Source organism: Felis catus, chromosome A3 (genome assembly GCF_018350175.1).
Source record: "Felis catus isolate Fca126 chromosome A3, F.catus_Fca126_mat1.0, whole genome shotgun sequence".
NCBI classification, from domain to species: Eukaryota; Metazoa; Chordata; class Mammalia; order Carnivora; family Felidae; genus Felis; species Felis catus.
The window spans coordinates 79,094,837-79,115,507 of NC_058370.1; the positions used below are offsets into that span (position 1 = coordinate 79,094,837).

Sequence of the window (20,671 nt, forward strand, 5' to 3'; positions counted from 1 at the left end):
CTCTCCTTCACCCCTTTTGTCCATTCCCTTACCTCCCTCCCCTCCAGCAGTTTGTTTTCTGCATTTATAGGTCTGATTCTGCTTTTTGTTTGTTCATTTATTCATTTGTTCTTTAGATTCCACATATAAGTGAAATCATATGGGATTTTTCTCTGACTTATTTCACTTAGCATTATACCTTCTAGGTCCATCCATGTTGTCACAAATGGCAAGATCTCATCCTTTTTATGGCCAAGTAATATTCCACTGTATATACACGTATACCATATCTTTTTTGATCCATTCATATATCGATGTACACTTGGATTGCTTCCATATGTTGGCTATTGTAAATAATGCTATAATAAATATACAGGTACATATGTGTTTTCAAATTAGTGTGTTTTTTTTTTTTTCTTGAAGTAAATACCCAGTATTGGAATTACTGGACCATATGGTAGTTCTGTTTTCAGTCTTTTGAGGAACTCCCTTCTGTTTTCCATAGTGGTTGCACCAAGTTACATTCCCATCAACAGTGCACAAGGGTTCCTTTTTCCCCACATCCTTGCCATCACTTGTTATTTCTTGTCTTTTTATTCTAACCATTCTGACACATGTAAGATGATATCTCATTTTGGTTTGGATTCACATTTCCCCCTCATGATTAATGATGTTGACATCTTTTCATGTCTGTTGGCCATGTGTATGTCTTCTTTGGGAAAGTGTCTATTTACTTTTCCAATCATTTTTTAATTGGATTGTTTTTTGGGGTGTTGAGTTGTATAAGTTTTTTATATATTTTGGATATTAACCTCTTATTGGATGTATCATTTCAAATATCTTCTCCCATTCAATAGGTTGCCTTTTTGTTTTGTTGATAATCTCCTTTGCCATGCAAAAGTTTTTTATTTTGGTGTAGTCACGATAGTTTATTTTTGCTTTTGTTTTCCTTGCCTAAGGAGACATATCTAGAAAAAAGTTGGAAAGGTCAATGTCAAAGAAATTGACTGTGTTTTCTTCTATGAGTTTTATGGTATCAAGTCTCTCGCTTAGGTTTTTAATCTGTTTTGAGGGTTTTTTTTTGTGTGTATGGTGTGAGAAAGTGATCCGATTTCATTACTTTGCATGTAGCTGTCTAGTCTCATTGATTTTTTTGCTTGTATTGGTATCAGTAGCCCACTGCCTTAATTACAGTGGCTTTATAATATTTTTTGCTATGTAGTAATCTAAATTCTCCAGCTTAGCCTTTTTTCAAGATTGCCATTTTGGCCATGTTAAGTCCTTTCCATTTTTGCATAATTTATATGGAATCAGCCTGCTCATTTTCTCTTTCTGTCTCTCTCTCATAGACACACACACACACACACACACACACACACACACACACACACACACTTGCTGGAGTTTGATGTTAACATTGATTATATTTGAAAAGATTTGAGATATCAATTGTACTGACTCTTTCAGTCCATGAACATGGTATAACCCTCCATTTATCTTAGCAATGTTTTATAGTTTTCAGTGTAGAGATACTTTTCTTTCTTTTTTTTTTTAATTCCTAGGTAAAAATTTTTTGGTGCTATTTAAATGCTATTTATGTATTTAATTTTCCAATTGTTAGCAAGAGAATATTGATAAAGACTGTCCAATATTTAGAGGTTCAACAGAGGAGTGGCCATTTAGTGGCCTGAGAAGGAGGAGCCAGTGAGTCAAAGGGAAGATAAAAGGAAAGATAGTTTCAAAAGTGGGGAAGTGATTGGGGCGCTGGCTGGCTCAGTCAATAGAGCATGCAACTCTTGATCTCAGGGTTGTGAGTTCAAGCCCTACACTGGGTACAGAGATTACTTAAAAATAAAATCTTAAAAAAAAAGAAGTAGGGACGTGATTAAGTGATCAAATGTGTAGAATGCAGCTACCATGTAGAGTAAAATGAGGACAGAAATGTGACCAATTAGATTTAGACAAACTTTTTTCCCGATTTTTTGCTCTAAATGAATACTAAAAATTTTAGCAGTTAGCCATTAGTGATAGGTAGGCCCAGGAGATGATTTTTTTTTAAGGTAGATACTAGATAATGTTTATATGCTAATCAAAATGATTCATTCTAGAGGGGGAAATTGCTAATGCAGGGGATTATACAAAAGTTTAGTCCTTAGGGGGGATGAGACAGAGGGCAATTATCTGAGAGCTAAATATTTAAAAATGGGATTAATATCCTAAATCCAGACCTAGCCTCAGGACATACACTTCGAATTAATGACATAAGACTTAAAGTTTGCTCATAGTATGTATAATCAATAAGTTTTTGTTAATATATATCGATTGCTTAATGCTATATCTGGCACTCTTTAAAAACACTATTCATTTAACCCTCATAAAACCTTGTGAATTTGGGATTATTAATCCCATTTTATTTTATTTTATTAATCTTTATTTATTTTTGAGAGAGAGAGACAGAGTGTGAGTGGGGGAGGAAGTGGGAGAGGGAGATGCAGAATCCAAAGCAGGCTCCAGGCTCTGAGCTATCAGCACAGAGGCTGATACAGGGCTTGAACTCACGAACCACAAGATCATGACCTGAGCTGAAGTTGGACACTTAACCTGAGCCACCCAGGCACCCCATATTAACCCCATTTTATAGATGAGAAAACAATGTTCAAATATGCCAAGTTATTATTGGTAGACCCAGGATTCTTAAGTTTTCAAGTTCCTCAATCTTGAATATTTTTACCAAATATTCTTGTGAAAATACATTCTTTTTTTTTTTATGTTTATTTATTTTTGAGAGAGAGAGTGCGCAAAAGTGGGGGAAGGACAGAGAGAGGAGGAAACACAGAGCTGTCAGCGCAGAGCCCAACCCAGAACTCAAACCCACGAAGTGTGAGATCATGACCTAAGCTGAAGTCAGACATTTAACCAGTTGAGCCACTCAGGTGCCCCTGAAAATACATTCTTAATTAAGCAGTTCTCATTAATAGGTTTATTTACTTAGAACACTATAAATATATCGTAAATCCCCAGAGTGGCTCTCTAAGGATTTATTAATTTTATTTTCTACATATGCAGGTAGATCAGTATTTATTTTCATCACTATCAAGTAATTTTCATAATGTAAACATAGAAAATTAATTTGTCCATCATTTGTTGTTAATAGTAAACTTTTTTGTAAGAAGATTGAAAGACTTTTTGATCCTGAGTACTTGAACCCAGATTCTCGGAATAATGCAGCGACATTATACAGGTATGGTGATGTATTTTTCTTTGATATTCTGTACAGTGCAGCTAAATTCTTTAATTTTACTACATTTAAAATTTTTCTCCTTGGATATTTTTGTATGTTCTTTGTGTTATAGATGCTGTTTGTGTAAGAAACTTTTAACAAAAGAAACAGAAAGAAGAATTCCTTGCATTCCTGGAAAAATCAATGTGGATCAACATGGAAATATTATCTACATTCACATAAGGTGCAGTAACAATAAAATATAGCTTTTAAATGTGAATTACTAGTGTTTGTCTAAAAACATTAACTAGTATTATAAGGCATGGTATAGCATTTTTCTCTGAATGTAATCCAACTTTGACTTAGAAAGATGCTACTTTCGGGGTGCCTTGGTGGCTCAGTTGGTTAAGCATCCAACTTTGGCTCAGGTCATGATCTCACGATTCGTGAATTTGAACCCCACATTGGGCTGTGTGCTGACAGCTCAGAGCCTGGATCCTGCTTCGAATTGTGTCTCTCTGTCCCTCCCCTGCTTGCACTCTGTCTCTGTCTATCAAAAATACATAAACATTTGGGGCGCCTGGGTGGCTCAGTCGGTTCAGTGTCCGACTTCAACTCAGGTCGTGATCTCACAGTTCATGAGTTGGAGCCCCATGTCAGGCTCTGTGCTGACAGCTCAGAGCCTGGAACCTGCTTCCGATTCTGTGTCTCCCTCTCTCTGCCCCTCCCCCGTTCATGCTCTGTCTCTCAAAAAGTGAGTAAACGTTAACAACAACAAAAAAAATACATAAACATTTTTTAAAAATTTAAAAAAAGATGCTACTTTCAAAACAAAGTTTTGCAAAAGTTTTATTTTATTTACTAAGTAAATTTCATGATTTTTTAAACTTTAAAATAGTAAAAATTATTCCACATTAATCTTGAAAGATATTCTGGTCACTGTCATTAAAAATTATTTCCCTAACAGATTTTATTTATGCAAATGTTATATTGAATTTGACAGAGAACCAAATTTACTTTCAGGTAAATTTTGGTGAATGAGGAAATTGTCTTTAAAACTGAATTTTCCATAATCTATTTATTCTTCATACTTTGTCAGTATTTCATTAGTACGTAGTCTTTTCTTATTCCCCTCTAGGTTCAAAGCTAGTTCTCATTATCAGTTGGGGGGAGAGTGTTGCAAATTGGTATAATATCTCAGAAAAGCAAAAATTCTGAAATGTATGTATTTTCTAAAAATATTTTCCTGCTAGGAATTTCTCCAAAGAGGTAATGTTAGATTTGTGAAAGCACTCAACAAGAACATTTATTGCTATATTGTTTAAATAGAAAAAAAGGGAAACCTCCAAATGATTAAGTGAATTAAAATATATCCGTGTAGTAGTATATCTATATGTAACATATCTAATCCATTCTCAATGTGCAACCTTTGAGAATAATGTTGTAAAAGAATGTGTACTTATGTAGCAAGTTGTTAGTCGTGAATTAAGTGGGGGGAAGAAAGTTCATAAAACTAGAAACATTTCGCCAAAGTGTAAACTGTGGTGTTACCCTTTAAGTAATAATATTATGGATGCTTTTAATTTTGTTTGTTTTTTTCTTCTATGATAAAAATGTATAGCACTTTTGTTCACTATAAATGTTACATTGCATATTTTAAACATTAAAACAAATATAAATAAACACATATGACCCTAGTATTAATAGCATAGTCATGTTTATTTTATTTTTATTTTTTTAAGTTTATTTTTTTAGTAATTTCTATACCCAACATAGGGCTTGAACTCATGGCCCCGAGATGAAGAGTTCCATGCACCTCCAACTGAGCCAGCCAGGCACCCTTTACAGTCATGTTTAAAATGTTTCATTTTTGTCTTCATATGATAATCAGGGAAATCTTCATTAGTTATTGTAAGCACCTAGGATGTTATACTTCTTTGTCTTAAGACTTGATTTCACCTTTTGGAAAGCACTTTCATTCTGACAGCAATAACTATTAATACTATTTGAAAAAAATTGATATTAACTTCAACATCCATTTTTGATTTATTTAAAGCATTTCCGTGCAAGTTAGCTGTTGATATTTTTTCAGTTGTCTTTAATTAAAACAGATGTGCCTATGTAATTTGTAATAACATCATGACATCTTGTTATTTGTTGAACTAAGGACAAAAATAGCAAAAGTTCAAAAGATTAAGGGATTTGGGAAAAATAGGAACATGAGTTACATATGGACATAGCCAATAGGGTTTTAAGTCTTTGCTATTTTTTAAGTTTATAACTTAAAAATGTATGTTACTAAGACCTGATTATATATTACTATATTATTGAATTATTGGAGAATTCCTGTTGAAAATAATATAAATAATATATTAATGAAATGTTTAGAATCACCAATAATTAATAACAACTTATTCTATAATATGGACAATTAGAATAAAGGTTCTATTTAGCAACATATGCCGAAGTCTCAACTGTTAGTCTGCTCAAACTACATTTAACATAGCTTAGCAAAATAATTTGTATAGTTTAGCAAAATAATTTGGCGTTCAGTCTTTTATATCTTTTTCTTGTGTCCACAGAAAAAGAGAATAAACAAACTCCAAATGAAATTTTATCTACTGTCAGTATAGTCCATCCCACAACCAACATTTGGGGAATGTTACTGGAAATAAGCCACAAATTTAAAAACATGTACTGAAAACAAATTGTTTATATTACTTGCTTGTAAAATAAGATAATAATTGAGGCTCTTTTCCCCAGGGATAAGACTTGGGATGTTCATGAGTATTTGAATAGTCTTTTTGAAGAATTAAAATCTTGGAGAGATGTATATTGGCGCTTGTGGGGAACAGTCAACTGGCTAACTTGTTCAAGATGTTATCAGGTGAGGTTTTTTGTTTTTTTTTTTTCTTTTTAATATCTTGTTCTGTAAACATTCATAGCGGGCTCTCCCTTTTTTTGTTTTTGTTTTTTTTTTTTAAGATTTTGTTTGTAAGTAATCTCTACATCCAACATGGGGCTTGAATTCACAACCCCAGGATCAGGCATTGCATACTCTACTGACTGAGCCAACTAGACACCCCGCATAGTAGGCTCTTTTAATACAGGATGTTTAGTATGTTTGGATGTGTTTAGACAATATCTGACATCTTTTTAAAGAAACTAGTGGCAAAACGGTAACACTATTAAACATTCCTTCCATCTGGTTTCATCTCTCTTACTGTGTATCTTTGTCTTCCTTTTTACTTTCATTGCTGAAACAATCAACACCTTGCCTAATTTTTAGAAAACCAACAGGTTTTAAGTGACCCAATCTGTTTTTTCAGTGGGAAAAAAACCAACAAAGTCCTTACTACCTTTAGTTATTTTAAGCCAGACTTTCTCTGTTAGCCCATTAATTTCTTCAAAAATTCAGAAACACTTTGTAGATATGGTACTATTGATATGTGCTCTTCTTATTGTAGCTTATTGTAGTTGTGTTCCCAAAAAGGTTAAAAGATTTTGTTCATTTTTTAAAAATAAATGAAGTCTGTAATGAAACAACAAGAAGCTTACTATATGAAGGTACCTGTAATAAATAATTTTGTAAAATAAATAGATTTTAATAGGTCACAGTCATTCCTAATTAGTGTTAGGTATAAATCTAGAGTGTTCTACATAAAATTTTTTATAAATCCCTAATATCTCCTTTCCTCACTAATTTTCCTCTCTCACTTGAGTAATGATTTTTGGTAGATAGAAAGAAGAGCAGCTTATCAGAACCATCAGAGTGAGTTTTTTCAAACTGTGTAAGTTTCCACCCAGTGAACTCTAGTCCCCACAATTTTTTAATTGGATTTTTTTTAAGAGACAGCATGAGAAAAGGGGGAGGGGCAGAGGAAGAGGAAGAGAGACTCCTGAACAGGGATCAACCTCAATATCATGACCTGAGCCAAAATCAAGAGTTGGATGCTTAACCAACTGAGCCAACCAGGCACCCCCATAATAAATATTAAATATTATAACTCACTCTTCAATATGCTATAAAAAAGTGAAAAAAATCCCTCACATTTTCTGTGTTCTAAATGCTAAATAAGTTAGATTTTAGAAGCCTGATAGCCTTGATTATTAGTGATACTCCATTGTAGGGAAGACTACTACATACACCAGCCTGACAGTAAATAGTGCTGGTGAGGGTGTGGAGCAACTAGAACTCTCATACATAGGTGGTAGGAATGCAAAATGACTCAAGGACTTTGGGAAACTGTTAGGCATGTAAATGTTAAACTTATATTAGCCACACAATCCAGCAATCCTACTTCTAGGTAATTACCCAAGAGAAATAAAAACCTATGTTCACATGAAAACCTGTATGGAAATGTTTATTATGGTGGCTTTTTTTCATAATGGACCCAAAGTAGGACACTATAAAGTCCTTCATGGGTGGGTGGATAAACATACTGTGATGCATTTATACATCACTAAAAAGGAATAAACTGACACATAAAACAGTGTGCATAAATTTCAAATCCATTTTCTAAGTAAAAGAAGCCAGACTCAAAATGCTAAATATAGTATGATTCTAGTTACATGACATTCCGGAAGAGCCAAAACTATAGAAACAGTAAACAGATCAGTGTTGCGTGAGGCTAGGGTGGAAGAAGGAACTCAAAAGGGGCCTAGGGGAGTTTCTAGGCTGATGGAAGTGGCTTAGGCTTTGACTGTGGTGGTAGTTATGTGACTAAATGCATTTGTCACACCTCATAAAAAGGATGAAGTTTACTGTATAAGGATAAATTTTACTATATGAATGTTACACTTCAATAAATCCAATTAGGGGTGCCTGAGTGGTTCAGTCAGTTAAGCGTCCGACTCTTGATTTTGGCTCAGGTCGCAATCTCAGGGTCTTTAGATCAAGCCCTGCGTCAGGCTGTGGGCTGTGATGGAGCCTGCTTGGTATTCTCTCTCTCAAAATAAATAAATAAAGACTTAAAAATATATATATATATTACGGAGAGTTTATAAACCCATAAAATAGTTCATATGCAAAATATTTGTGTATGTGCACCCTATAGCTTTAATCAGACTCCATATTTTTAAATTAAAAACCATTTGAAAATCATAATGGGAACTAACAGCAAAGACTTTTGAATATAGACTGATGAAGTTTTGGGGTGATGGTGGGGATCATGGGGCTTGGAGCTGATGGCCAAGAAAGAATTCTTGAAGATGTCTTTGGTGCAAAAAAGGTGACTTTATTAAAGCACAGGGACAGGACCCATGGGCAGGAAGAGCTGCATTGGGGTTGTGTAGAATGGCTGGTTATATACCATGGACTTGGGATAGGTAAAGTCAAAGAGAAGTTTCCAAAGAGACTTTCATATGCTAAAGACTTACTGGAGACTTAACTATTGTCAAGCTAAGGTTGTTTTTCCCTCTAGCAAAGCATTAACATTAAGACAGTAGGGGAGTTCCTGGACTTTAGGCTATTGAGGAGATTGCCTTTTTCTTGTGAACTGATGGAGACTCTTATTAGTTTAACCATTTGGAGGCTTTGTGTTTTGTTTTTTTTTTTCCTTTCCTGTTTTTGGAAGTGTCCAGGAGATATCATACATGGCCCACCTTGAGGGAGTGTGCTGTTAGCCTGTACTTTGCTGTCAGCTTGCCCTGTGCTCCCTCATCATAGACTATCTTTTACTGCTCTTAGGTTCAACATCAGTGCTTAAAATTGTTAATTTTTAAATTTTCTTTAAATTATTTTACGAACTTAAAACACATCTGAAAACTATTAATTTTATAATTAAACCTTGGTCAGTTTTTGACCAGTGATTCAGAATTGTTCCATAGTTTTCACTAATATTGGTGCTAAATATTTATCTTAAAAAATATGTCTAGGAATAATCAAGTGAGGCAAATTTTATTTCATTTTTTTCCTTGGAAAACTTTTTATGTGATTAGCCATTTATAAAATTAGATGTACATCGAGATCAACTTAATGCACCTGAATTTTGAATAAAGTATTTTTATTCTTGCTTTTTAATAGCTTTACTGAGGTATAATTACCTGCCATAAAATTAATTCATTTTAAATGTACAATTCAATGATTTTTAGTAAATTTACAGAGTTGTGTAACCATTACCACCATCCAATTTTAGTACATTTCCATCATTCCAAAAAGGTCCCTTGTGTCCATTTGCTGCCATTTCCCAGTCTATCTCCAACCCTAGGCAACCTCTAATCTACTTTGTATCTCTAAAGATTTGTTTTTCTGTACATATTATGTAAATGGAATATACATTATGTGTCTTAAGTATAAATTTTTTGAGATGTATAATTTCATTGTGGGAATAATCATTGCTTTTATATATTTCTTTTTTCAGGCTTTTCTCTGTATAGAATTTTCACATTGTCAGTATCACTCAGAAACAGTGGTTTATCCAACTGCAGCAAGTTCACTGAGTACTGTTGGCACTGGTATTTATCCCTGTTGTAACCAAAAGGTTCTTCGGTTTGATCCCACTCAGCTAACAAAGGTAAATTTTGTTTTTTGTTGTTTTGGGGTTTTTTAGATTTTATCTATTTATTTATTTATTTTAATTTTTAAGTTTATTTATTTATTTTGAGAGAGAGGGATGGAGAGAGTGCGTGGGAGGAGCAGGGAGAGAGGGAGAGAGAATCCCAAGCAGGCTCTGCGCTGTCAGCCCAGCGCCTGATACAGGGCTTGAACCCATGAACTGAGATCATGACCCAAAAGTGTAGTATAAAGTACAAAGTATAAAGGTGATACATTCCTGTAGGAAAGACTTTAAAGAATACAAAAAATAAGTATAGTAAAAAGTAGGAGACCCTCTTTATACCACTCCCTTGTTCTGCATCTTGTCTTAGAGGTAACCAGTTAACAGTTTCCTTTCAGACATTTTATGCATTTCAGACACAAATTATATGCAATGTTTTGGTATTGGAAATCTGATCATACTATTCATACTATTCTACCCTTTTAGATCAACAGTATACTTAGGTTATCTTTCATTTTCTTTTACTGCAGTTTAATATCCTAAGCCGTGCATATATCACAATTTATTTAACCATCCTCCTGTCGATCAACAATTTAGATTATTTCCAGATTGATGGTATTACAATGTTGTAATGAACATCCTTGCACATATATCTTGGTACAATATGTGAGTGTTGCTGTAGGTTAGAGTCCTTGATCCGTAACACTTTTGAAAAGGTTATATAATTAGATTTCATAAATGGGGGGGAAAGAATCTAAAGCTCTTCCTCCTCCTTCTCTTCCTCATCCATACAGCAGTTATTTATAAAGCACCAAAGCTGTTTCACACACTGTGCAAGTCAGAGAATAATCTAATTTCTGTAAAATTAGATTGTTTCCGCTTTCGTGGAGCTTTTAGTTCATACAGTACTATCAAAAGGAAAAAAAAAAGCATGCAAGGAAATGTTTGAAGAAGTACACAGGGCCGTTAATATCTATAATAGGCTGGTCTGATGTGGGCATTCAAGTCAAGGAGTTGGCATTCAGTTGAGATCTGAAGAATGGATAGGAGTATATGAGGCAAAGAGGAAAAGAAAGAGCATTCTAACCTGAATACCAAAGCCAAAAGGAACACAGTGAATGAGAGAGACTGAAAGAAACTGCGTTTTGTAGAAAACATATAGTTTGAGAAAAAGTTGGCAGGGTAAATAGGCCCTGCAGGGCCAGGACCTTGTAGGCCATGTTACAGTTTTTTCTTTATTTTGTATTTTGAAAATCACTTACAGTGTGGATGGAGAGTGGCTGGGGAATAGTAAGTGCAGTCAGGTACAAGAGGAAGTTACCGTGGTAGTCTTAGAGAGAGGTGATAGTTTGGCCTAGGGTCGTAGAGATGAATTCAGTATTTAGGAAGTAAAACTGAAATGGCCTGGTGGATTATACCACAGAGGAAGAAGGAGTCGAGGATAACTCAGTTTCTTGCTTGTGCTCCTGGGTGGTGGTAGTGCTGTCTACTGACGAGGAAACAAGAAGGGAATCTGGTTTGGAGAGAAGCTCATGAGTTCTGCTTTGGACAGTCTGAGATTGAGGTGTCTAATAAAGAGTGTTAGATGCATGGGTGTTAGGGCTCAGAGAATTGGCTACCTGGAGGTGATAATTTTAAGTCTCTTTGCAAATAAGTAAGAATTGAAACCAGCAGGTATGGGTAAGCATTAAGAAGAGCAGATAGCCTAAGGCAGAGCCCAGAGAAACTCCCAGAGTTTAATGGCTGGATAGAGAAGTGTGAGCCTGCAAACGAAAGTGATCAGGAGCAGCTGGAATAATAGGAGGAAAACCAAGGATGTTGTCGTGAAAGTCAAGGGAGTAGTATTTAAAGAAAGAAAAAGTGGACCATGATGCCAAATACTGCCAAATACTGATAGAATGATGAAAGATATGTGTCCTTTGGCTTTGGTAACCTGGAATTCATAAGTGTGACAATCTGTTTTGTCAAAGTGCTAGATCCCAAAGCCAGATTGGTAAGGGTTGCAGAGTGAGTGAGTGGAAGAAGAACAAATGTGCTGCACAATGTGAATAGCAACTCTTTTGGGAAATTTGAAAAAGGTAGAAAGTAAGTCAGTATTATGTTATAGATATTTGTTTACTGTTTCTGCTTTATTTTGTTTTGATAGAGACCTTTTTATTTTATTTTTATTTATTTTTTTAAACGTTTATTTCTGTCTCTCTCTGTCCCAAAAATAAATAAACGTTCAAAAAAAAAAAAAAAAAAGAAAATTAAAAAAAAAAAACACGTTTATTTATTCCTGAGAGAGAGAGAGACAGAGAGAGAGAGACAGAGTGTGAACGGGGGAGGGTCAGAGAGAGAGGGAGACACAGAATCGGAAACAGGCTCCAGGCTCCGAGCCATCAGCCCAGAGCCTGATGCGGGGCTCGAACTCACGGACTGCGAGATTGTGACTTGAGCTGAAGTCGGACGCTTAACCGACTGCGCCACCCAGGTGCCCCAGGAGACACCTTTTTAAAAGGCAGTGGAAAGGATCCAGTTGAGGAAGAGACGTTGATAAGTATAAGGCCATGAGGACACAGGGTAGGGTGGGATCATAAGCACATGTGGCAATCTCAATTTAGACAGGAGGAAGGGCAGTTCCTCTGTTGTAACAGTAGAGAAGAGTAGAATGGTTGCAGATATTAGTAAAATTGTGTTTTTGTCATTTAGATAAATTTTTCCAATCTAATGCCTTTCCTGTTCTCTATATAGTAGGGGTAAAGCCATCTGCTAATAATAAGGGAAAAGGGAAGGTTTGAAGTAGTCTTTTTGGAAAACATGAGAGTGAATTTTCCAGAGAAAGGTTGTAGGGTAGTAAGCAGTTTGAGAGCCCATGGGAGATTGGTAATCATAAATTTACAATGAAACCCAACATGTCTTTTATGTCACTCTCTCTAGCACCCCTAAGCTGGTTGAGTGCAAACATGGAGAAAATGGGTAGTTGAGTTCGTCCAGAATTGGGGTTTTGCCAGATGGGTATGATTAGATTTACTGCCAAGGAATTTGGGTTATTAGCAAATTTAAGCTCAGTGGCAAATTTAAGCTCAGTGGCAAATTTAAATTTAACAGGAGATTAGATACAACTGGAAGATAAAAGTCAGAAGAAACTATCCAGAATGAAGCACAGAGAGACAAAATGATGAGAAATCTAAAAGTAAGAAACCTAGAGAGTGCATGTCATTTTTTAAATTGTGGTAAAATAAACATAAAAATTTCCATCTAAACTGTTTTTCAAGTGTACGGCCCAGTAGTATTAAGTATATTCACACTGTTGTACAACCAGTCTCCAGAACTCTTTTGTCTTGCAAAAACTGACATTCTATAGCCAATCACCATTCTCCATTCCCCCTCCCCTCAGTGCCTGGCAACTCCCATTCTGTGGTTTTTGGGTTTTTTTTTGCATTTTTATTTTTTTTTATTTTTATTTTTTATATATGAAATTTATTGACAAATTGGTTTCCATACAACACCCAGTGCTCATCCCAAAAGGTGCCCTCCTCAATACCCATCACCCACCCTCTCCTCCCTCCCACCCCCCATCAACCCTCAGTTTGTTCTCAGTTTTTAAGTCTCTTATGCTTTGGCTCTCTCCCACTCTAACCTCTTTTTTTTTTTTTTCCTTCCCCTCCCCCATGGGTTCCTGTTAAGTTTCTCAGGATCCACATAAGAGTGAAACCATATGGTATCTGTCTTTCTTTGTATGGCTTATTTCACTTAGCATCACACTCTCCAGTTCCATCCATGTTGCTACAAAAGGCCATATTTCATTTTTTCTCATTGCCACGTAATATTCCATTGCGTATATAAACCACAATTTCTTTATCCATTCATCAGTTGATGGACATTTAGGCTCTTTCCATAATTTGGCTATTTTTGAGAGTGCTGCTATGAACATTGGGGTACAAGTGGTCCTATGCATCAGTACTCCTGTATCCCTTGGATAAATTCCTAGCAGTGCTATTGCTGGGTCATAGGGTAGGTCTATTTTTAATTTTCTGAGGAACCTCCACACTGCTTTCCAGAGCGGCTGCACCAATTTGCATTCCCACCAACAGTGCAAGAGGGTTCCCGTTTCTCCACATCCTCGCCAGCATCTATAGTCTCCTGATTTGTTCATTTTGGCCACTCTGACTGGCGTGAGGTGATACCTGAGTGTGGTTTTGATTTGTATTTCCCTGATAAGGAGTGACGCTGAACATCTTTTCATGTGCCTGTTGGCCATCCGGATGTCTTCTTTAGAGAAGTGTCTATTCATGTTTTCTGCCCATTTCTTCACTAGGTTATTTGTTTTTCGGGTGTGGAGTTTGGTGAGCTCTTTATAGATTTTGGATACTAGCCCTTTGTCCGATATGTCATTTGCAAATATCTTTTCCCATTCTGTTGGTTGCCTTTTAGTTTTGTTGGTTGTTTCCTTTGCTGTGCAGAAGCTTTTTATCTTCATAAGGTCCCAGTAATTCATTTTTGCTTTTAATTCCCTTGCCTTTGGGGATGTGTCGAGTAAGAGATTGCTACGGCTGAGGTCAGAGAGGTCTTTTCCTGCTTTCTCCTCTAAGGTTTTGATGGTTTCCTGTCTCACATTTAGGTCCTTTATCCATTTTGAGTTTATTTTTGTGAATGGTGTGAGAAAGTGGTCTAGTTTCAACCTTCTGCATGTTGCTGTCCAGTTCTCCCAGCACCATTTGTTAAAGAGGCTGTCTTTTTTCCATTGGATGTTCTTTCCTGCTTTGTCAAAGATGAGTTGGCCATATGTTTGTGGGTCTAGTTCTGGGGTTTCTATTCTATTCCATTGGTCTATGTGTCTGTTTTTGTGCCAATACCATGCTGTCTTGATGATGACAGCTTTGTAGTAGAGGCTAAAGTCTGGGATTGTGATGCCTCCTGCTTTGGTCTTCTTCTTCAAAATTCCTTTGGCTATTCGGGGCCTTTTGTGGTTCCATATGAATTTTAGGATTGCTTGTTCTAGTTTCGAGAAGAATGCTGGTGCAATTTTGATTGGGATTGCATTGAATGTGTAGATAGCTTTGGGTAGTATTGACATTTTGACAATATTTATTTTTCCAATCCATGAGCAGGGAATGTCTTTCCATTTCTTTAAATCTTCTTCAATTTCCTTCATAAGCTTTCTATAGTTTCCAGCATACAGATCCTTTATATCTTTGGTTAGATTTATTCCTAGGTATTTTATGCTTCTTGGTGCAGTTGTGAATGGGATCAGTTTCTTTGTCTTTCTGTTGCTTCATTGTTAGTGTATAAGAATGCAACTGATTTCTGTACATTGATTTTGTATCCTGCAACTTTGCTGAATTCCTGTATCAGTTCTAGCAGACTTTTGGTGGAGTCTATCGGATTTTCCATGTATAATATCATGTCATCTGCAAAAAGCGAAAGCTTGACTTCATCTTTGCCAATTTTGATGCCTTTGATTTCCTTTTGTTGTTTGATTGCTGATGCTAGAACTTCCAGCACTATGTTAAACAGCAGCGGTGAGAGTGGGCATCCTTGTCGTGTTCCTGATCTCAGGGGAAAAGCTCTCAGTTTTTCCCCGTTGAGGATGATGTTAGCTGTGGGCTTTTCATAAATGGCTTTTATGATCTTTAAGTATGTTCCTTCTATCCCGACTTTCTCAAGGGTTTTTATTAAGAAAGGGTGCTGGATTTTGTCAAAGGCCTTTTCTGCATCGATTGACAGGATCATATGGTTCTTCTCTTTTTTTTTTGTTAATGTGATGTATCACGTTGATTGATTTGCGAATGTTGAACCAGCCCTGCATCCCAGGAATGAATCCCACTTGATCATGGTGAAGAATTCTTTTTATATGCCGTTGAATTCGATTTGCTAGTATCTTATTGAGAATTTTTGCATCCATATTCATCAGGGATATTGGCCTGTAGTTCTCTTTTTTTACTGGGTCTCTGTCTGGTTTAGGAATCAAAGTAATACTGGCTTCATAGAATGAGTCTGGAAGTTTTCCTTCCCTTTCTATTTCTTGGAATAGCTTGAGAAGGATAGGTATTATCTCTGCTTTAAACGTCTGGTAGAACTCCCCTGGGAAGCCATCTGGTCCTGGACTCTTATTTGTTGGGAGATTTTTGATAACCGATTCAATCTCTTCGCTGGTTATGGGTCTGTTCAAGCTTTCTATTTCCTCCTGATTGAGTTTTGGAAGAGTGTGGGTGTTCAGGAATTTGTCCATTTCTTCCAGGTTGTCCAATTTGTTGGCATATAATTTTTCATAGTATTCCCTGATAATTGTTTGTATCTCTGAGGGATTGGTTGTAATAATTCCATTTTCATTCATGATTTTATCTATTTGGGTCATCTCCCTTTTCTTTTTGAGAAGCCTGGGTAGAGGTTTGTCAATTTTGTTTATTTTTTCAAAAAACCAACTCTTGGTTTCGTTGATCTGCTCTACAGTTTTTTTAGATTCTATATTGTTTATTTCTGCTCTGATCTTTATTATTTCTCTTCTTCTGCTGGGTTTAGGCTGCCTTTGCTGTTCTGCTTCTAGTTCCTTTAGGTGTGCTGTTAGATTTTGTATTTGGGATTTTTCTTGTTTCTTGAGATAGGCCTGGATTGCAATGTATTTTCCTCTCAGGACTGCCTTCGCTGCGTCCCAAAGCATTTGGATTGTTGTATTTTCATTTTCGTTTGTTTCCATATATTTTTTAATTTCTTCTCTAATTGCCTGGTTGACTCACTCATTCGTTAGTAGGGTGTTCTTTAACCTCCATGCCTTTGGAGGTTTTCCAGACTTTTTTCTGTGGTTGATTTCAAGCTTCATAGCATTGTGGTCTGAAAGTATGCATGGTATAATTTCAATTCTTGTAAACTTATGAAGGGCTGTTTTGTGACCCAGTATATGATCTATCTTGGAGAATGTTCCATGTGCACTCGAGAAGAAAGTATATTCTGTTGCTTTGGGATGCAGAGTTCTAAATATATCTGTCAAGTCCATCTGATCCAATGTCTCATTCAGGGCCCTTGTTTCTTTATTGACCGTGTGTCTAGATGATCTGTCCATTTCTGTAAGTGGGGTGTTAAAGTCCCCTGCAATTACCACATTCTTATCAATAAGGTTGCTTATGTTTATGAGTAATTGTTTTATATATTTGGGGGCTCCAGTATTCGGCGCATAGACATTTATAATTGTTAGCTCTTCCTGATGGATAGACCCTGTAAGTATTATATAATGTCCTTCTTCATCTCTTGTTACAGCCTTTAATTTAAAGTCTAGTTTGTCTGATATAAGTATGGCTACTCCAGCTTTCTTTTGGCTTCCAGTCGCATGATAAATAGTTCTCCATCCCCTCACTCTCAATCTAAAGGTGTCCTCAGGTCTAAAATGAGTCTCTTGTAGACAGCAAATAGATGGGTCTTGTTTTTTTATCCATTCTGATACCCTATGTCTTTTGGTTGGCGCATTTAATCCATTTACATTCAGTGTTGTTATAGAAAGATATGGGTTTAGAGTCATTGTGATGTCTGAATGTTTTATGCTCGTAGTGATGTCTCTGGGACTTTGTCTCACAGGGTCCCCCTTAGGATCTCTTGTAGGGCTGGTTTAGTGGTGACAAATTCCTTCAGTTTTTGTTTGTTTGGGAAGACCTTTATCTCTCCTTCTATTCTAAATGACAGACTTGCTGGATAAAGGATTCTCAGCTGCATATTTTTTCTGTCTAGCACCCTGAAAATCTCGTGCCAATTCTTTCTGGCCTGCCAAGTTTCAAAAGAGAGATCAGTCACGAGTCTTATAGGTCTCCCTTTATATGTGAGGGCACGTTTACCCCTTGCTGCTTTCAGAATTTTCTCTTTATCCTTGTATTTTGCCAGTTTCACTATGATATGTCATGCAGAAGATCGATTCAAGTTACGTCTGAAGGGAGTTCTCTGTGCCTCTTGGATTTCAATGCCTTTTTCCTTCCCCAGTTCAGGGAAGTTCTCAGCTATAATTTCTTCAAGTACCCCTTCAGCACCTTTCCCTCTCTCTTCCTCCTCTGGGATACCAATTATGCGTATATTATTTCTTTTTAGTGTATCACTTAGTTCTCTAATTTTCCCCTCATACTCCTGGATTTTTTTATCTCTCTTTTTCTCAGCTTCCTCTTTTTCCATAACTTTATCTTCTAGTTCACCTAATCTCTCCTCTGCCTCTTCAAGCCGAGCTGTGGTGGTTTCCATTTTGTTATGCATTTCGTTTAAAGTGTTTTTCAGCTCCTCGTGACTGTTCCTTAGTCCCTTGATCTCTGTAGCAAGAGATTCTCTGCTGTCCTGTATACTGTTTTCAAGCCCAGCGATTAATTTTATGACTATTATTCTAAATTCACTTTCTGTTATATTATTTAAATCCTTTTTGATCAGCTCATTAGCTGTTGTTATTTCCTGGAGATTCTTCTGAGGGGAATTCTTCTGCTTGGTCATTTTGGATAGTCCCTGGCGTGGTGAGGACCTGCAGGGCACTTCCCCTGTGCTGTGGTGTATAACTGGAGTTGGTGGGCGGGGCCGCAGTCAGACCTGATGTCTGCCCCCAGCCCACCGCTGGGGCCACAGTCAGACTGGTGTGTGCCTTGTCTTCCCCTCTCCTAGGGGTGGGATTCACTGTGGGGTGGTGTGGCCCGTCAGGGCTACTTGCACACTGGCAGGCTTGTGATGCTGGGGATCTGGCGTATTAGCTGGGGTGGGTAGGCAAGGTGCACAGGGGCAGGAGGGGCAGGCTTAGATCGCTTCTCCTTAGGTGATCCTCTTCAGGAGGGGCCCTGTGGCAGCGGGAGGTAGTCAGATCCGCTGCCGGAGGTTTGGCTCGGCAGAAGCACAGAGTTGGGTGTTTGCGCGGAGCGAGCAAGTTCCCTGGCAGGAACTGGTTCTCTTTGGGATTTTGGCTGGGGGATGGGCGGGGGAGATGGCGCCGGCGAGCGCCTTTGTTCCCCACCAAACTGAGCTCTGTTGTCAGGGGGCTCAGCAGCTCTCCCTCCCTTTGTCCTCCAGCCTTCTTGCTTTCCGAGCAGAGCTGTTAACTTATGACCTCCCAGAGGCTAAGTCGCGCTTGTTGTGGGAACACAGTCCGTCAGACCCCTCCGCTTTTGCAAGCCAGACTCGGGGGCTCTGCTTGGCCGGCGAGCCGCCCCTCCACCCCGGCTCCCTCCCGCCAGTCCGTGGAGCGCGCACCGCCTCGCCGCCCTTCCTACTCTCTTCCGTGGGCCTCTCGTCTGCGTTTGGCTCCAGCGACTCCGTTCTGCTAATCCTCTGGCGGTTTTCTGGGTTATTTAGGCAGGTGTAGGTGGAATCTAAGTGATCAGCAGGATGCGCGGTGAGCCCAGCGTCCTCCTAAGCCGCCATCTTGCAAACCTCCTCCCATTCTGTTTTTTGTCTCTACAAATTTGAATTCTCTAAGTACCTCATATATAGTATTCTACACTATTTATCTTTTTATGTAAGAAGCACTAATTTCTTAATGGGGTTCCCAATAGAAATAAAAAGAGAATGTATTAGAGGCAAAATTTGAAGAGATAACGGCTGAGATACTTCAGAATTATTGAAAGATTTTAATTTATAGATTCAAGAATTCCAGGGGTGCCTGGGTGGCTCAGTTGGTTGAGTGTTGGACTCTTGATTTTGGCTCAGGTCATGATCCCAGGGTTGTGGGATTGAACCCCACATTGGGCTTCACATTGAGCATGGAGTGTGCTTAAGATTCTCTCTCTCTCCCTCTGCCCTTCTCCCCTGCTCTCTCTCTTTAAAAAGTAAAATAAATTAAAAAATGAAAAGAATTCCGGTGATTCCTTTTAATGGAATTGTTGAAGCACTATATTGTACACTTAAAACTAATATAACACTGTGTGTTAACTAACTGGAATTAAAAACAAAAAAAAAATTCCAGTGACTTCCAGTAAAAATAGTAAGAAATCCATACCTGCACATATCAGAGTGAAACTGTAGACAACAAAAGAAAACATTTAAAAGCAGCCAGATGGAAAAAGTAGAATCCCTTCAAAACATCAATAATGAGAGTTCACATCTCAAAATGGCGTCAGTGGAAGCCAGAGTATAGTTCCTTCAGTCTTTGGTGTACCAAAAGAAATAGTTAACATTCTAGAAATCTGTGCCTTCCTTAAATATCCTTCGAGAGTGAAGACAAAATAAAAACATTTTTAGGCAAAGAAAAATTGAAGGAATTTTCAACCAACGAATTGCTTTAAAGGAGATACTAATGATGTTCTCAAGATACAGGAAGGAATGAAGACTAAAGAAAAAAATTGGTATATTGGTAAATCTAAATGAACATTGACTATATTAAGCAATGATGGTAACACTTTATGTGTGTGTGTGTATGTTTGTAATAAATATAGGATTATATAAGTAAAATAGAAAATTTAAAATAATCGACATATACTCTAGATTTTAATGTATAATTTTAAAACCCACAACAATAGCCTGTAGATTAGAAGGATGTTAAAGTGGAGGTCTGACAGTTTAAAAGGTCTTGCGTTGTTTAAGAGAAGAGGTATTAATGGAGTGCCTGGGTGGCTTAGTCAGTTGAGCATCCGACTTCGACTCAGGTCATGATCTCATAGCTTGTGAGTTCGAGCCCCGTGTCAGGCTCTGTGCTGACAGCTCAGAGCCTGGAGCCTGCTTCAGATTCTGTCTCTGTCTCTCTCTGCCCCTCCTCTGCTCATGCTCTGTCTCTTTGTCTCTCAAAAATAATAAACATTAAAAGAAAAATTTAAAAAAAAACAGGAGGTATTAACAAATTAGACTTTGATAAGTCAAGGATATGTGTTATAAGTTCTAGGATAACCACTAAAAGGATAAAAGAATGTATAACTTCCAAATTAATGTATATAAAGGGAAGGAGAGGAATGATTTAAAAAAAAAATCTTAGCAAATTTAGAAATAAAAGGGAAATAACACAATCCAATAAAGAATAGATAATACACAACTTAAAACAAATGTCACACTT

The 20,671-nt window shown here is 37.2% G+C and overlaps 1 protein-coding gene across 4 annotated transcripts in view; it reads left to right on the forward strand.

Moving 5' to 3' along the window:
* SANBR (SANT and BTB domain regulator of CSR) overlaps positions 1-20,671 on the forward strand; it is a 68,775-nt gene that overhangs the window by 23,858 nt on the left and 24,246 nt on the right. For all 4 annotated transcript variants that reach the window (XM_023251689.2, XM_023251694.2, XM_023251693.2 and 1 more), the window contains 4 exons: positions 3,134-3,220; positions 3,333-3,443; positions 5,963-6,086; positions 9,562-9,714. In XM_023251689.2, coding sequence (XP_023107457.1) covers positions 3,134-3,220; positions 3,333-3,443; positions 5,963-6,086; positions 9,562-9,714 — 475 coding nt within the window. The remainder of the gene's footprint in view (positions 1-3,133; positions 3,221-3,332; positions 3,444-5,962; positions 6,087-9,561; positions 9,715-20,671) is intronic.